A 16260-nucleotide genomic window follows, 5' to 3' on the forward strand; every position below is an offset into this window, starting at 1 on the left:
TTCTCTTGTTAATTACCAGTACAAAGGAAGAGAAGATCTAGAACCTCTAGCCTAGTTTTCTACAGCCTCCTCAGGAGCATCTCTCTGTGTCTGCACAAAGGTCATTCACACACACAGTGTTGTGGTGTTGCATCCAAAACACATTCACTCAGGGCTGTTAACTAATGTTTCCCAATCAGGTCATACAGGGTTCAAAGTGAGATGGCTGGTTGCCTACAATACAGCTGTTCTATGATGCATCCTGAGGTGAGCTTTTCCCTAGTCTGTGCCCATTCATCTCATACATCTAGAATGTATCATATATGTTGGCATTTGTGAGGGTGGTTTATGGCCACAGCTGTGACTATTCTCCTTATACACTTAAGATGTCTCCTGAGAGTGGAGTCCCTGGAGAGACAATGGATGAAGTATTGATTGGTTTATTGGTGAATGAGTGCTGGAATGGGCAGAGGAAGAAGCTGACCTGCAATGTGTTCACAGCTGAGATCTCATGGGCACTCCTGACCCAGGATGACCCTCTGAACCCAACAGAATCAAGTGTTGTAAAGTACTCAAACCCCAATTCCGCAGGTTTACATAGAAACACCAAGTCCAGATGAATTTTAAGAAGTTTATTAAAGGAGGAGATTTATTATATATGCTGGCCGCATATGGCTGACATGAAGCATTTGCAGACCCTAATCGTGCAGCCCCACAAATAGTTCAGGGTCTGCTCAGATACCCTTGATTACACAGTGGCGGGGAGAGCATGACGTCATGGCACACGCTTACAACCTTTTTTTCACCCATATAGATTTGGAAAAAGAATGAACGGGGATGGGACAGAATTCATTAGCAAGCTTACAACATTTGTCTATAGGACCTATAAAAACATTTCTACACATTAAAACTTGTAAGGTAAGACAATAGCAAAAATGTTATTCCACATATTAAAATATATAACTAAATTTTCTAATGTTCATTTGCCATTCCTTTGTTTAGAAATATATACATTAATTACAAGCTTTCAGGATGGGAGGGGTAGTTTCCATGGGAACAAATGCCTGTAAATGGCCCATCAATATAAGAAAAGGTTTATTTTAATCTTTCTCTTCCTGCACCTGGCTAGCTATTGACCTACTTCCTGCAGGTGTGGGGGGAGGACAGGGAATCCAATTCTGCTTCCCCTCTGCAGTTACAACACAACGCTATTGCCATCCCGAATTGGTGCTCATCACACAACTACAGAAATCACATTTACAAAATCTCTCTGTACACTTAGCTCAAATGAATAAAATGTTTTTTAAGCTTCCTAAACCATTAATATTAATTCTGTAGCTTTTTGGTACCTTACAACATAAGAGGTGAGGTTCTGTCTCCCCATCTCAATTAGTCATGGGCAGGAGTGACTCTGTGAAGGAGGCGTTCACTGTGGCTCAGAGCAGGTCCTAGAGAAGAATTCATCACCGTGCCCATCAGCAGCAGTTATCAGCAGCTGCAGGGGTGTGGGTTCCTGATAAAATGCTCTGAGCAGAGCTCCACATGGTCCCCACTGAAGGATCTCCCCACGACACGAAAACAAGGACAGATGATCACAGGATCCCTGTCCACAATCCCTGCAAACACACGGCCCCTCCCTGAGTACCCGTCATGTGCCTGCCTGCTGGTTACTGGCTGTTTTGTCACGGTTGAATTTGTGCTAACACCTCACCCACAGTCCTTGCACACGCGCTTCTTCTCTAAGTGCATCCTTCTTGTGCAGTGGGGGCTGATTTACGGCTAGAGCTACCTGCATGGTGCATGCACGCAACTCCTCTCGTAAATGCGTTCTTGGTGACACATCTCTGCAGGTTCAATTACTATACACACACACAGAGGGACAGCAGGGTTTTTTCTGGTGTAAGATGAAGTTTTACTGATTGCTAAAGTCTTGACCATGATCCCTGCATACGCAAGGCATCCCCCCTCCATGTGTCCTCAGGAGTCTGATGACATCAGACTTATAGCTAAAGTTTTCCCTCACACTCGATGAAAATGTTACACTTGTCCTGATTGTGTCCTCTGCTGATAAGAATTTCTGCTTTCCAGCTAAAGCCTTGTCCACAGCAACTGCACTTCTAAGTATTCTCTCCCGAGCAAGTCCTCTGGTGTGTCCTGAAGGCTAACTTATAACCAAATCCTCGTCCACACTCTGGGCACATGAAAGGCTTCTCTCCCATCCAAGTACTAACCAATCCCGACCCTGCTTAGCTTCCAGGATCAGACGAGATCCGGCGCGTTCAGGGTGGTATGGCCGTAGACGAAAGGCTTCTCTCCCGAGTGAGTCATCTGGTGTGCTTTGAGGGTTGACTTGTGACGATATCCTCGTCCACACTCTAAGCACACAAAGGGCTTCTCCCCTGAGTGAGTTCTCTGGTGTATTTTTAGCTGTCCTTTATAACCAAATCCTCGTCCGCACTCCAGGCACATGAAGGGCTTCTCTCCCGAGTGAGTCCTCTGGTGTGCGTTGAGGGTTGACTTGTCACGAAATCCTCGTCCACACTCCAAGCACACAAAGGGCTTCTCCCCCGAGTGAATTCTCTGGTGTATCTGAAGGGCTGACTTATAACCATATCGTCGTCCACACTCCAAGCACACAAAGGGCTTCTCCCCGGAGTGAGTTCTCTGGTGTACTTTTAGCTGATCTTTATCACGAAATTCTCGTCCGCACTCTGGGCACACAAAGGGCTTCTCTCCCGAGTGAGTCCTCTGGTGTTTCCTGAGGGATGACCTATAACCAAATCCTCGTCCACACTCCAGGCACACAAAGGGCTTCTCCCCCGAGTGAGTCCTCTGGTGTGCCCTAAGGGCTGACTTATAACCAAATCTTCGTCCACATTCCAGGCACTTGAAGGGCTTCTCCCCAGAGTGAGTTCTCTGGTGTATTTTTAGCTGTCCTTTATAACCAAATCCTCGTCCGCACTCTGGACACACAAAGGGCTTCTCCCCTGAGTGAGTCATCTGGTGCTCCCTGAGTACTGACTTAAAACGAAATCCTCGTCCACACTCTGTGCACATGAAGGGCTTCTCCCCAGAGTGAGTCATCTGGTGTAACCTGAGTCCTGACTTTAAAATAAATCCTCGTCCACACTCTGTGCACACAAAGGGCTTCTCCCCTGAGTGAGTCATCTGGTGCAACCTGAGTCCTGACTTAAAAATAAATCCTCGTCCACACTCTGTGCACACGAAGGGCTTCTCCACCGAGTGAGTCCTCTGGTGCTCCCTGAGTTTTGACTTAAAATGAAATCGTCGTCCACACTCTGTGCACACGAAGGGCTTCTCCCCCGAGTGAGTCTTCTGGTGCTCCTTGAGTCTTGTCTTAAAAAAAAATCCTCGTCCACACTCTGTGCACACGAAGGGCTTCTCCCCCGAGTGAGTCCTCTGGTGTTCCCTAAGTTTTGTCTTAAAAAAAAATCGTCGTCCACACTCTGGGCACACGAAGGGCTTCTCCCCTGAGTGAGTCTTCTGGTGTGTCCTAAGGGCTGACCTAAAAACATATCTTTTTCCACACTCTGGGCACATAAAGTGCTTCTCCCCCGTGTGACTCATACAATGTGCCTTGAGTATACTCCTAGTAAGAAATCCTCGTCCACACTCTGCACACACAAACGGCTTCTCCCCCGAGTGAGTCATTTGGTGTATCTTGAGTTCTGAGCCAGTAATAAATCCTCGTCCACACTGTGGGCACACGAACGGCTTCTCCCCCGAGTGAGTCCGTTGATGTCTCCAGAGGCCTGACTTATAACCATATGCTCTTCCACACTTGAGACACACAAAGGGCTTCACCCCCAAGTCAGTCTGCTGGTGGACTGTTACATTTGATTTATCACGAAATCTTCTGCCACATTCATCACACAGGAAAGGCTTCTCTGTGGATGAGTGCACCCCTGGGTGTCTGAGGAGCTGTGATGGACGTGTGAAGCCTCGCCCACACTGGCTGCAAACATAGGACATCTCCCCTGAGAGAGTCACCTGGTTTGTCATAACGTTTGATTCCACGCTGCATTCTGGTTCATGTTCTCTACAGCTCACAGACCCAGATCTCAGGATTTCTAATTCCTTCCTCCCTTTTTCCATCTGCATGGCGGGTACCCCTTGGGCTGAGCTGGGTTCTATTTCTAGCACCACATGACCTTCTCTATAATGTCCTTGAGGCGGGCTGTGGAATGCACCTGAGGTTTCCTTCTCCTCCGTCTGCAGAAACGAAAGTCTCAAGCCAACTTCTCTGCCTTCACCTTCTGTGTTTCCTCTGCAGCAACTCCCAGAAAAAGACGTCCGGTCCTGATGCCACAGGTCCGAATCCCGCAGATAGAAGTCAGACATGTCCGAGCACATGAGAAGTACCTGCTGGCCAAGCAGTGTCTCCCGGGAGAAGGACGAAAGGTTGAAAAAGTGGAGGTCTGATTCTGGCCTTGATTCTCCTGGAGAAAGAGAGTTCAGTCAGAGAAGCCCCAACAGGCTGCAGGGATTCCCTCCTGGTCTCAGGAAAACTAGTGCCCTCCTGCCACACCTGTTATTAATCATATGTGTACAACGTCATTTGTTTCCACCAATGAATTCTTTAGGTTCTGATTCTACACAGTCGGTTTTCTGCGAAACTGCAGTGAAACCATCTCAGAAACATCTTCTACATGTCACTCAGACTGGGAACCTTCTAGGTAAGCAATCTGCCATGTAAATACCTTCAATACATCAGCTCTTTCTTTCTAAGTCACCCAAACCATGACACTCCATGATTCTCCCACTGGTGCCCAGTTTACACTTCTGTTGTACTTCGAGATGACAGTCTCTATGACCTATGTGAAAACCACCTTCATGACTTTAATTATTACAAAAAAAAAAAAAGTCCCTGGCCAGTTGGCTTAGCGGTAGAGCGTCAGCCTGGCGTGCGGGTGACCCAGGTTCGATTCCCGGCCAGGGCACATAGGAGAAGCGCCCACTTGCTTCTCCACCCCCTCCCCCTCCTTCCTCTCTGTCTCTCTGTTCCCCTCCCGCAGCCGAGGCGCCATTGGAGCAAAGATGGGCCAGGCACTGGGATGGCTCCTTAGCCTCTGCCCCAGGCGCTAGAGTGGCTCTGGTCGCAGCAGAGCGACCCCTGTGGTGGGCGTGCCGGGTGGATCCGGGTCGGGCGCATGCGGGAGTCTGTCTGACTGTCTCTCCCCGTTTCCAGCTTCAGAAAAATACAAAAAAAAAAAAAAAAAAAGACTGAACATATACATTACACAGTGGTTGAACAGAGTGTATAAGAAATGAATCTGAGTTTCAGGATGCCGATCTGCAAACAAATACTTAGAAGAAATAATTTCTAAGTACCAAGTACTCTATATAGTACTGCGACTTCTGCCATTGACAAAAACGACATGGCCCATAGATTCAGGATTCTGACCCTGTGCCCAAACCAACCACATCACACTAACATCATACTTCTCAACAGCATTTCCATGCGCCAATGGAGATTGGTGAAAGATAGTGCCACTTTGAAACACATTTTTATTTATTTTTATTTTATTTTATTTTTTGTAGAGAAGAGAGAGAGAGAGAGAGGAGGGGGGAGGAGCTGGAAGCATCAACTCCCATATGTGCCTTGACCAGGCAAGCCCAGGGTTTCAAACCGGCCACCTCAGCATTTCCAGGTTGACGCTTTATCCACTGCGCCACCACAGGTCAGGCTGAAACACATTTTTAAAACCCACAATGTGGTTTCCTCATTGCTGCTTTTCCCCTTGTTTTTTAATACCAGACCCAGACTTGATGAGGTGCTGCTGCAGTGGATAGAGTATCGAACTGGGACATGGAGGACCCATACTCGAAACCCCGAGGTTGCCAGCATGAGCATGGGTTCATCTGCTTTGAGCAAGGCTCACCAGATTTCAAGGTCATGGGTTTGCACAAAAGGTCATTCTGTCTGCTGTAGTCCCCAGCTCAAGGCATATATCAGGAAGCAATAATGACACATTAAGGTGCTGAAATAAAGAACTGATGATTCTTATTTCTCTCCCTTCCAGTCTGTCTATTTCTATCTGTCCCTTTTTCTATCTCTGTCACAAAAAAAGAAAAGAATAGCAGACCCAGACAGGGTAGGTCTGTTGTCCAGGATTCCAGAACCAACAAAGCTGAACAAGAAGCAAAACAAGACATGAGTACACGGCCCTGGCCTGTCAGCTCAGTGGTGGAGCGTCGGCCTAGCATGGAGGTGTCCTGGGTGTGATTCCTGGTCAGGGCAACAGGAGAAGAGACCATCTGCTTCTCCACCTCTCCCCATCTCCCTTCTCTCTCTCTATCTCTCTCTTCCCCTCGCCCAGTTAGAGGGAACTAAACTCAGATGCTGAGGATGCCTCCATGGCCTCGCCTCAGGCACTAAAATAGCTCTGTTGCCAAGCAACAAAGCAATGGCCCCAGTTGAGCACAGCTTCCTACAGGAGAGGCCTTGGTATTGAATCCCTCTTAAGACCCATGCAGTAGTGTTTCTGTTTGACTCTGTGGATCTCACTTAAAAGAAATGTAAAAAAAATTTGTTTTATATTTTGATTACATTTTTAAATAATATTGTGATAGATTAGATGACATAAGATTTTTTTCATCTTATCCAGTTATGTCTACTTGATTAAATAATGGAGTTACTGGCCTGACCTGTGGTGGCGCAGTGGATAAAGCGTCAACCTGGAAATGCTGAGGTTGCCAGTTCAAAACCCTGGGCTTGCCTGGTCAAGGCACATATGGGAGTTGATGCTTCTTGCTCCTCCCCCTTCTCTCTCTCTCTCTCTCTCCCCCCCATAATGAATAAATAAAATCTAAAAAAAAAATGGAGTTACTATAAAATTTAAAATTATCCCTATGGCTCACATTATATTTGCACAGAAGAGCACTGATCTAGAACAAGGGGTGGGAACAATAGAGCTTGTGACCTATTTAATCCTCCTCTCTGTTCGTTGTAATGTCCATAAGCTCAGTATGGTTTTCTATTGTTAAAGAGAAGTAAACCAGCCAATAGAATAATAGTTCATGACAAATAAAAATAATATAAAATTCAAATTTTGGTTTCCAGACAGACATTCTTAAGGGAAAAAAATCATACTCACTCATCTACATACCGTCCTGGCTACTTAAGTGTAACAGAGAAAGAATTCAGAGTGGTTAGAGATTGCATCGCCCACAAAACACTTAAAATAGCTATTCTCTGGCACTTTAATAGAAAAAGTGTCACGCTTTATTTAATCATTATTTTTGACTAGGAAGTGCTTAGTACCGTCTAACAAACATTTTATCACTGCACGTGAAGCTTCTTGTTTCTTATCTGACTGAACACATTGGGAAAAGTAAGACACCATTGGCGGGGGCTGCTATTCCTTCACTTCTGTGTGGCTCTAAGTGTCTAGAACATTTTCTGTCCCACGGTAGGTGGTCCATCCCGCTACCGCAGTGAGGAAGGACAGAACACAGCCTCACCCAGCGAGAGCAGGTTCCTGTAGTTCTCCAGCATCACTTCCTTGTACAGGCTCCTCTGCGCAGGGCTCAGCCTCCTCCATTCCGCCTTTGTGAAGACCACGGCCACATCCCTGAACGTGATCGGTACCTATAAACAAGCAATTCATTAATGACCAGCAAGTCACCATCAATTTTCCAAACTCAATGAGTAAATCTCCTGGCCCTGGAGGGTCAGTTATGTACAAAAGCTGGTCCAGTTCTTTCCCTAGTACACAGTTCTATGTTCCAAATTATTCTGGCCATGACTATGGCTTTGTAATAAAATCGATGGGCCCAGAAATGACACATATACCCATTCCTGGGCTCTTGACATTTATGATTTCCTAGAAGTGATTTGTGCGTCAATTTGAAACTTGGTCTGACCAGGCAGGCTCACACTGGATAGAGGATCTAACTTGGACACAGAGGATCCAGGTTTGAATCCCTGATATCGCCATCTTGCGTGCGGACTCATCCAGCTGGAACGTGGACTCAAGAGCATGAGTGTGGGTCGCTGGCTTGAGCATAAGTTCACAGATATGACCCCATGGTCACTGGCTTCGGTTTAAGGTCACTGGATTGAGCAAGGGGTCACTCCCTGTGCTGTAGCTCCCATCTCAAACACAAGTGTGAAAGCAATGATTGAACAGTAAGGTGCTGCAATGAAGAATTCATGCTTTTCCTGTCTCTCCCTTCCTCTGTTTCTATTGGTCCCTCTTTAACGTTGTCTCTGTGTCCAAAAAAGAAAAACTGAAACCTGAAATAGTGTTTTTTCATGAAGGTGACCTTGAGGATGCACGATAGAGAAATTTCAAAACAGAAGAGTTACAAATGCACAGAAAATTTTTATTTTAAAAGGGACTTGGTATAGTGGAATAACCCACTGAATGGCCTTGGATGGGAACACAGCCAACAAGAAAAGAATGTTTTGCCAAGAGAATTGTTTTGTGACTTGAAGGCGGGTCACTGAAACAGGTCTATGTGACTGAAGGCAGTTGCTGGGCTTTTCTCAGTAAAACATTCTCACACTATTTCTCTTCCTTTCAAGATTATCCCTTGAGATAAAGAGAGAAATGTTATGGGATCCATAGAAGCAATAGCAATTAATGCCTTCTGATATTATGTTGTTACTAAGCTATCTTGCAGGTGCACTCCATGTATCTTTAAGTAAAAGTTACACTTGATGTTATGCCAATTTCTCAGTAAACAAGTTTTCTGAAGTCTTGTGAATAAAATTAGGACACAGCGTGAACTCGGGGCCATTTGCCTGAGTAAGCGGTGGTCCTTTGCTAGTCCTTGATGATTTCGTCTACTGATCTCTCTCTCTCTGCGCCCCCGACTCACAACAGACTTGCTGTCCACAGTGTATCATCCAACACAGAACTCACAGTCAGTAAAGGAAGGGCGAATGTTCAGTACAGGGAGACGGTAACTCAGCAGAGAACTGAAAAGCTGTTTTCACTTTACATGACAGGGAAACTTATTTAGACTTTCTTACAATATTAAATTCATAGGTTCCTTCTTTCTTTCGTTCACACCCTGTATCTCTCCACTTCAATATACTTTCTTTGTTAAATACTGGAGATTTAAGGTAAAGCATTGAGGAAACTCTGGAGACCAACACAACTCACTCCTCAGACTGTGGCTCTCATCACTTGTTCATGTTTTCTGACTTGTCTTAGTGAGTTCAATAAAGACGACTGCCCCAAAATATGTGGCTCATCAACAGGAGGAGGCCTGGACATGCACCATCACGCTGACCCTCCACATCCTCAAATGACAGTCCTTATAGCAGGGCTCCCTGACCGTTCTGCCTGATCTACTTATGTCACCTGAGGTACAATGAAGAAAAGCAATCAACACAAGGACTACTTACACAGCATCACCAGACAACACAACAGCAGCCCGAATCTTACATTAAAAGCTAGTTAAAACAATAGATAAGAAAAAAAGAGAAAAAAGCATTTTAAGTATGTAAAAATCTCACCAAACTCTGGAAAAACACAGAACCAGACCAGGAAGCTTCAGCCAGGGCTGCAAATTGGGTCTACCACTGGGCGAATTTAGGAGGAAGTGCCCTCTAGAGAGAACCGCCCATTCAGGGGTGTCTGAGACCCTACCCATTCTTATGGAAAGAGTTTGTCTGGAGACTATTCCATGAGGACCCTTCCTGCATAGTCTCTGGAAAAAGAAAGGTCTCGCATTCAGAATAATTAACCAGGCCTGCAATCAAATGATTAAGAACATCCTTCCCACTTTAGGAGAAACAACAGGAGGACAGCTCTACCCAGATTCAAACACTCAATCATTCCTGCAAAAATTCCTTTTTTTGGTGAACTTTTCTGTTCCTGTTGAGTTCAAAATCACATATTTTTTAGTCCACACTATGCTCTGAAAGACAGTATCTTTAGCTAGTGTCATGTGAAATGAAATCAAATAGTACATTTAAAATTTTTAATATTCTCCGTTTTTCAAAAATATCCCTTATATTTTGCACTTTGCAGGGCTCTACTATTCATGGGTAGATTTTCCAACAAGGAAAATAAAACACAAATGCAGGAGTCATTCCAAAGTGACCAATACAGTGCCTGAAACAGGCATGAACTGTCTAATGTTGCTTGCTTTTTCCCTTCCCAAAAAAAGAGAATATCCAGCTCTGCCTATTCTCTGGAAAATGAGCCAGCATTTCATAATAAAAAGTGAAAAAATATAACCCCAACTCACCAGTGCTTTGGGCTTTCCCTCCTTTTCTTGGAGCGAGTCAGTGCAGTTGGAAGGCAGACCTAGGGGAAGAACAAAGCTCTGAGGGTGCAGGCCTCCCAGAATGCCCCGGGGAGCAGCTCCTCAGAGCCCAGGACAGAGGGAGCAGTCCCTTTACTCAGCTGGGGTCACTGCAGTGCTCTCAGCTAAGCCTGGAGCCTTACTCCTCCTCCTCACCTCTCCAGACTCTCAACAACTCTCACCTTTAGCCTCATGATTTAGGGTCAGATTCTTCATGGTCTCCATGTCTTCCCTGTTCTCCTCCCGGTCCTGCTCTCCCAAGGCTGAAGGATAAACCAACGTCACAGCCTGGGGATCAGACATGTTTTTGCCCTGAAATTCTACCAAGCGGCCGCGTAGACATTTCAGCACAAGATTGATTTCTGCTCCTGCCCCGAGTCACATCTCCAAATCATCCTTGTGAAAGCGCACTGTGTTTCCACGAAGCAGCACCTGCGGGTGGAGCAGCAACGTGACTTTTCCACACTCCTTACTGTACAAATCAGGCACTGCAGGTCCTGAGAGCTCCCACCCAACCGCATCCCCACTCACTCACCGACTTGGGCCAGAGTCACCTCCAGAAAAACAAGCAAAAACTCCCAGAACTCTATATTCACAATCAGTCCGGGGTTCCCACAACCATTCACACACGCATGGCCCATGTAGATGTCCCCTTACCAAAAGCAGGGGGGCTCTATAGTCGACTCTGCACCCCCACCCACCACAGGGAATGCCTGTCTATTTAGCTCTGGCTGAACTCATGTGCCCAGAGCCAAAATAAACCTCGGGGTTGCGCGTCTACAGTAACCTCCCTATGTCCATTCTATGGCCCAGAACTATCCCAACTCCTCCTAAAAATGACATGAGCCTGCCTAGAGGGTGGCGCAGTGGATAGGGCGTCGGACTGGGACGCAGAGGACCCAGATTCGAAAGTAGGAGGTCACCAGCTTGAGCGCGGGCTCATCTGGTTTGAGCAAAGCTCACCAGCTTGGACCCAAGAAAGCTGGCTAGAATAAGGGGTCACTCGGTCTACTTTAGCCCCAAAGTCAAGGCACATATGAGAAAGCAATCAATGAACAACTAAGGTCCCGCAACAAAAAATTGATGCTTCTCATCTCCCTCCCTTCCTGTCTGTCTGTCCCTGTCTATCCGTCTCTCTCTCTGGGTCACACAAAAAAAATTATATGAGAATTCCAGCTCAACCGCTCCAGTGGGAGACGGAAGGATCTCTGTAAAACCCTCAACTCACGTCTTCTGAGCAACCTAATTCGCATCCCATTTCCTTGCCACTAAATACGTCTCGGCCCGTCTCTGCTCCAGAAATGAAACCTCCCGCACTTCCCGTTCCATCTACTGCACACCAGCCTCACTCATCCCGGGTCCAACCCACCAGCTCCCACCACGGCTCCTAACCCTACTCACCGCCTCTCTAGTCCCTCCTTCAAGCCCCGAACGCGATCCGGGCAGCCGAGCGTAACGGAACCCGCAGCAGAGGTCCACGTGATCTGCGGGGTCACCTGAGCAAGAACTACGATTCCCAGAATCCCTAGAGGCTTTGCCGCCTTTCGGCCGTTACACAGCGAACTCTAAACCACGACTTTAATATATATTCACATTGTCTTGTATAAGGACAGTCGACATGTTTTTGTACATTTTTTTTATTTATTTTAGAGCGAGAGAGTGGAAAGCAGAGAGAGAGAGAGAGAGAAACATGGATTTGTCGCCCCACGTATTGATGCAATCACTGGTTCATTCTTGTATGCACCTGACTGGGAATCAAAACTGCAATCTTAGCATATTGCACGATGCTCTAACCAAGTGAACAAACCGGCCAGCTCTACCCATCTCTCTTCTTAACATGCACAATATAAAATGCAAAAATCTGGAAAGCAGTCTGTTCCCATGGTTTCAATTGGAAACACTACAGTTCCCAGGAGCCTCGGCGGCAGCATCTCCTGAAGGTTTCCTGCCCGAGGGCCCTCCCGGTGGTCTATACGAGAAGATAGTTCGGTTTCTGAGTCCAGCTGCTCTAGCGCACAGGCTGCTTGGCTGTTCTGCGCTTTGGCGTATTTTTACCTCCACGAAACCTAGCTAAACTCACTGTGTTTAAGGCGGGTTAAACTTAGGTGAGTGACATCTAAGTGTGGCTCCGTGCTACTGGGCAGCCCCACGTTACTAGCAGGAAAACCACCCTTCATCCCACTGTGGATGCTGTGCACTGGATTTCCTCTCTCCAAGTCAGCTGGTGGCAGAGAAACGCAGGACGACTTAACAACACAGTACAGCACACGATGTGAAAACTGAAATGGAACAAGGGAAAGCCAGGTTCCCCCAAATTATAATGAGGTTCCTCTCTCCTACCCCTCCTGCCACTGATGGAACTGCATGAAGTGTTTCCTGAGATGGACAGGGAAGCTCTAAGGAGGGTCTAAGCACAGAGGTGACTGGACCTGGCCCTTGCCCACAGCTCCATCCTCATCTCTGGCTTCCCCCTACTCCAGTAGACAGTACACCCTCCTAGACCTCGCATTTCCTCCTCAAAATAAACTCCTGCCTGCCTCTCTCTCCACCCGTCCCCATGTTTATTTAGGAGACTCACCCTCCCTGAGCTGTAGGCTCAGATTTCCTCCAGGAAGTGTCCTCTGGACCCAGTGTCTGATATGAATTTACTTGATTGTTGCAGAAAAGCCAAAGCACCCAATGACCTTCTGTTCCCATCCTGAGGAAGTGAAGGTCGAGAAGAAGCATTCCTGACTGAAAGCAGTCGCGTCCAGGGAAGGCCCAAGGACCTGGGTGCTTGGCTCAACTGGAGCTTTCTGCAGGTCTGGAATCAGACAGCGATGGTGTGCTGTTATGTCTTAGAAAGGACAAGAGATATCTAATGAGTTTTGCAAAACTAAATAAAATTATATGCTGTATTTTGCTTGTTAATTTCTTATGCAAGATGACATATTTCTGCTTAATAAATTGGATAGCTTAGTTCTCCAAGGCACCTCAATCCTGGAGAGATTGGGGTCTCCCAATCTTGCAGTATTGTTGCTGCCTCATTCATTTGCAGCTGCTCTTCATGAAACCCTGAACATTAAAAACATTTAATCACCAGAGAACATTTCCCAAAGCTCTTACCATTCTATTGTGTCCTAGTCTGTTAAGAGCTGTCACTTAAGAGACTGTGATCTTTCTGAGGAATGCACCATCTACTGTGGCACTGCTACCTTACATGTATAGAATAAACCCTGAAAACATTATTCTCTGAAGAATTAATAATTCAATGGAAGGATAAATGGATAATGGATGGATGGATGGATGGATGAAAGATAACTTCATGGAAAAGACTCAAGGACTTCAGCCAATTGCCGCCTTCTGTTGGGGGATGGCTCTGTGTTCAGAGTCAGGGCAGAGATGAGGTGGCATATTTGTAGCAGATGGTGGCTTTAATTGTTCTTCCTACGGAAACAGTCAAACCATTCCAGTTCTTCCCGATACCACATGTCCAACTTCTCTTCCAGCATTCCAATGAAGATCATGAAGAAAATCACTCACCGGAATCGGATAGATGGTAATAGAACAACGAAGCCAAGAACTGGTGGGCCATTACCTTTAATCCTAGCTTGCACCCGGCAGGCAAGTAAAAACACATGCTGGGCTCCAAAACCCACTCATTCAATGCTCACAAAGCTACTGACTTGCCTGACCAGGTGGTGGCGCAGTGGATAGAGCGTCGGACTGGGATGCGGAGGACCCAGGTTCGAGACCCCGAGGTCACCATCTTGAGCGTGGGCTCATCTGGTTTGAGCAAAAGCTCACCAGCTTAGACCCAAGGTCACTGGCTCAAGCAAGGGGTTACTCGGTCTGCTGAAGGCCCGCGATCAAGGCACATATGGGAAGGCAATCAATGAACAACTAAGGTGTCGCAATGAGCAATGAAAAACTAATGATTGATGCTCATCTCTCCGTTTCTGTCTATCTGTCCCTGTCTATCCCTCACTCTGACTCTGTAAAAAAAATAAATAAGTAAGAAATCTTCTAAAAAAAAAAAAAGCTACTGACTTATCCGAGTTTCCTAGAATCAAAGGTTTCTAGTTCACCAGCTTATTCATCTCTGTTCCCATCTCCTTCTCTCTACACAAACTGACTTCTCACTCAGCACTCCACCATCATGGTTGTTTCTCCTGGCCTCCTCCTCATGGCTTTTCCCTGCTCTCCTCTCTAATGCTAATCTCAGGAACAGAGAGAGAGCAAGCTCCCGGTCTGCCTCACTTTATAGTGTAGAAATTCAAACTTTTAATCCAATATACAAACAAGGAAGTCTCTGATACAAAGTTACTTATCTGAGGCATAATGGGATTCCTCATGAGAGTGCACCACCCTACATCAAAAAGGGTGGTAAAGGCTTAGTCTTAAAAGTAAGCCATAGGCTAAGGATCCTGCCTGCTTACAGCCTGTACCCGCAACACATATTAATATAATCACGCCCATCCCAAACAAGAAGGGCAACTAATATCACCTGGGTCACAGGCTTCCACGTGGGCAGCGCCATCTTTAACAAAGTGAGCATAATATATTTTATCTGCCCAACACATATTCTCTAATATTTAAGCTAAGATTTCAACATCAACAGGGCTATGAAACAGAAAAAAAAAAAAAAAAGGAGAATTAACAAAAGGCTCTTGAAATAACATATACATTTCTAACATGGAAAATACTTTTTACACAACAAGGGATCCTTGATACGAAAAGAAAGTCTTTGGATTTGGCATAGTATACCATTTTATATGCCTTATTATCAGTACAACTTTAGTATAGTTTATAGTAAGAGGATTGTAAACTACTCCCCCAATGACCCACTCACCAGTGAAGGGCAACCAGCCATTAACCCAGCCCATGCGACCCCCAGTCCCTCGGGAGGGGAAGGGAAGGGCTTACTGCATCATGAAAGCCAAATTAATTGCCAGGTTGTTTTCAGTAGCATCTGGGTCTATGGGAGTTTACAGCCAGTATGCTTCACAAAGGCATTCAAAAAAATGCGGCAGAGGATTCCTGCAGCTCCTGCATAGTTACAGCAACCTTCCAGAGGTTGGTGGGCTTTTGGGCCACAGTCTTTATTTCTCATAAAGAGATACCAGTGAACAGAGGGATTTTTCTCCTGGGAGCTGTGACCCCATGGAGGTCTGGTGGAGGGGAAAGTCGCCTCGATGCGGTCCCTATTTTCCTTTATTGATTCCCCTCCCAGCCCTAGGACTGCCTTTTTACCTTCCTGTCTAATTCTGTTCCTCTCCTCCGAAGTAAAGAGAGTATTTAAAAGTTGCTGGCAGTCTTCCCAGGTAGGTCTATGAGTTTGTAAGACAGACTCTATAAACCAAGGGTCCCCAAACTTTTTACACAGGGGGCCAGTTCACTGTCCCTCATACTGTTGGAGGTCCGGACTATAAAAAACTATGAACAAATCCCTATGCACACTGCACATACCTTATTTTAAAGTAAACAAACAAACAAAACAAAACGAGAACAAATACAATATTTAAAATAAAGAACAAGTAAATTTAAATCAACAAACTGACCAGTATTTCAATAGGAATTATGCTCCTCTCACTGACCACCAATGAAAGAAGTGCCCCTTCCGGAAGTCCGGTGGGGGCCAGATAAATGGCCTCAGGGGGTCGCAGTTTGGGGACCCCTGCTATAAGCCCTATTAACACACGAGGCTTCTCTGAGAATGGAAGATTTTGGCTTTTCCAATTATATAGATCACTGGTGGAGAATAAGACATACACAAGGAAGGGCCGTTCCTCAAGGTCGGGGTCAGTTCCCGATGGGGGAGCTTCCCTGAGTGGTCAGACAGACTCTCTTCTCTGCTCATACACAGATCCACTCCGAGTGTGGGGAGGGGATGGAACAGTGGAAGTTATGGCCTCTGTAAAGCCAGAAGCCAGGGCCAGGGCCACCATCAGAGCAGCCCAGCCCATGCAGATTCGCATTGGATTCGGACAGTCGGTAAAGAAACAACGGAGCCACAAA

The 16260-nt window shown here is 46.1% G+C and overlaps 1 protein-coding gene across 2 annotated transcripts; it reads right to left on the minus strand.

Annotated features, from left to right (window-relative positions):
• Nucleotides 1-631: 631 nt before the first annotated feature.
• Nucleotides 632-11714, minus strand: LOC136405145 (zinc finger protein 343-like). 2 transcript variants are annotated; one of them, XM_066384213.1, is made up of 5 exons: nt 11665-11714; nt 10446-10695; nt 10207-10265; nt 7465-7591; nt 632-4439 (listed from the first exon to the last, which is right to left on the minus strand). In XM_066384213.1, exons 2-5 carry the CDS (start codon nt 10564-10566, stop codon nt 2239-2241), a joined length of 2508 nt encoding a protein of 835 aa, XP_066240310.1. In that variant the 5' UTR covers nt 10567-10695; nt 11665-11714; the 3' UTR covers nt 632-2238. The 2 variants fall into 2 exon arrangements, with proteins under 2 accessions (XP_066240310.1, XP_066240311.1); XM_066384214.1 differs by lacking the exon at nt 11665-11714 and adding an exon at nt 11492-11621.
• Between the last annotated feature and the right edge of the window lie 4546 nt (nt 11715-16260).

This window comes from Saccopteryx leptura, chromosome 5, assembly GCF_036850995.1.
Source record: "Saccopteryx leptura isolate mSacLep1 chromosome 5, mSacLep1_pri_phased_curated, whole genome shotgun sequence".
Taxonomy (NCBI): domain Eukaryota; kingdom Metazoa; phylum Chordata; class Mammalia; order Chiroptera; family Emballonuridae; genus Saccopteryx; species Saccopteryx leptura.

What these genes read in the sequence shown, in the direction of transcription:
- LOC136405145 (XM_066384213.1), bottom strand. Translation starts at nt 10,566, where the DNA reads ATGTCTGATCCCCAGGCTGTGACGTTGGTTTATCCTTCAGCCTTGGGA. An exon ending in CCTAAATCATGAGGCTAAAG is followed by an intron (nt 10,266 to 10,445) that starts GTGAGAGTTGTT and finishes TTCTTCCCCTAG; the next exon opens with GTCTGCCTTCCAACTGCACT. An exon ending in CAGGAACCTGCTCTCGCTGG is followed by an intron (nt 4,440 to 7,464) that starts GTGAGGCTGTGT and finishes CTCTTTCTCCAG; the next exon opens with GAGAATCAAGGCCAGAATCA.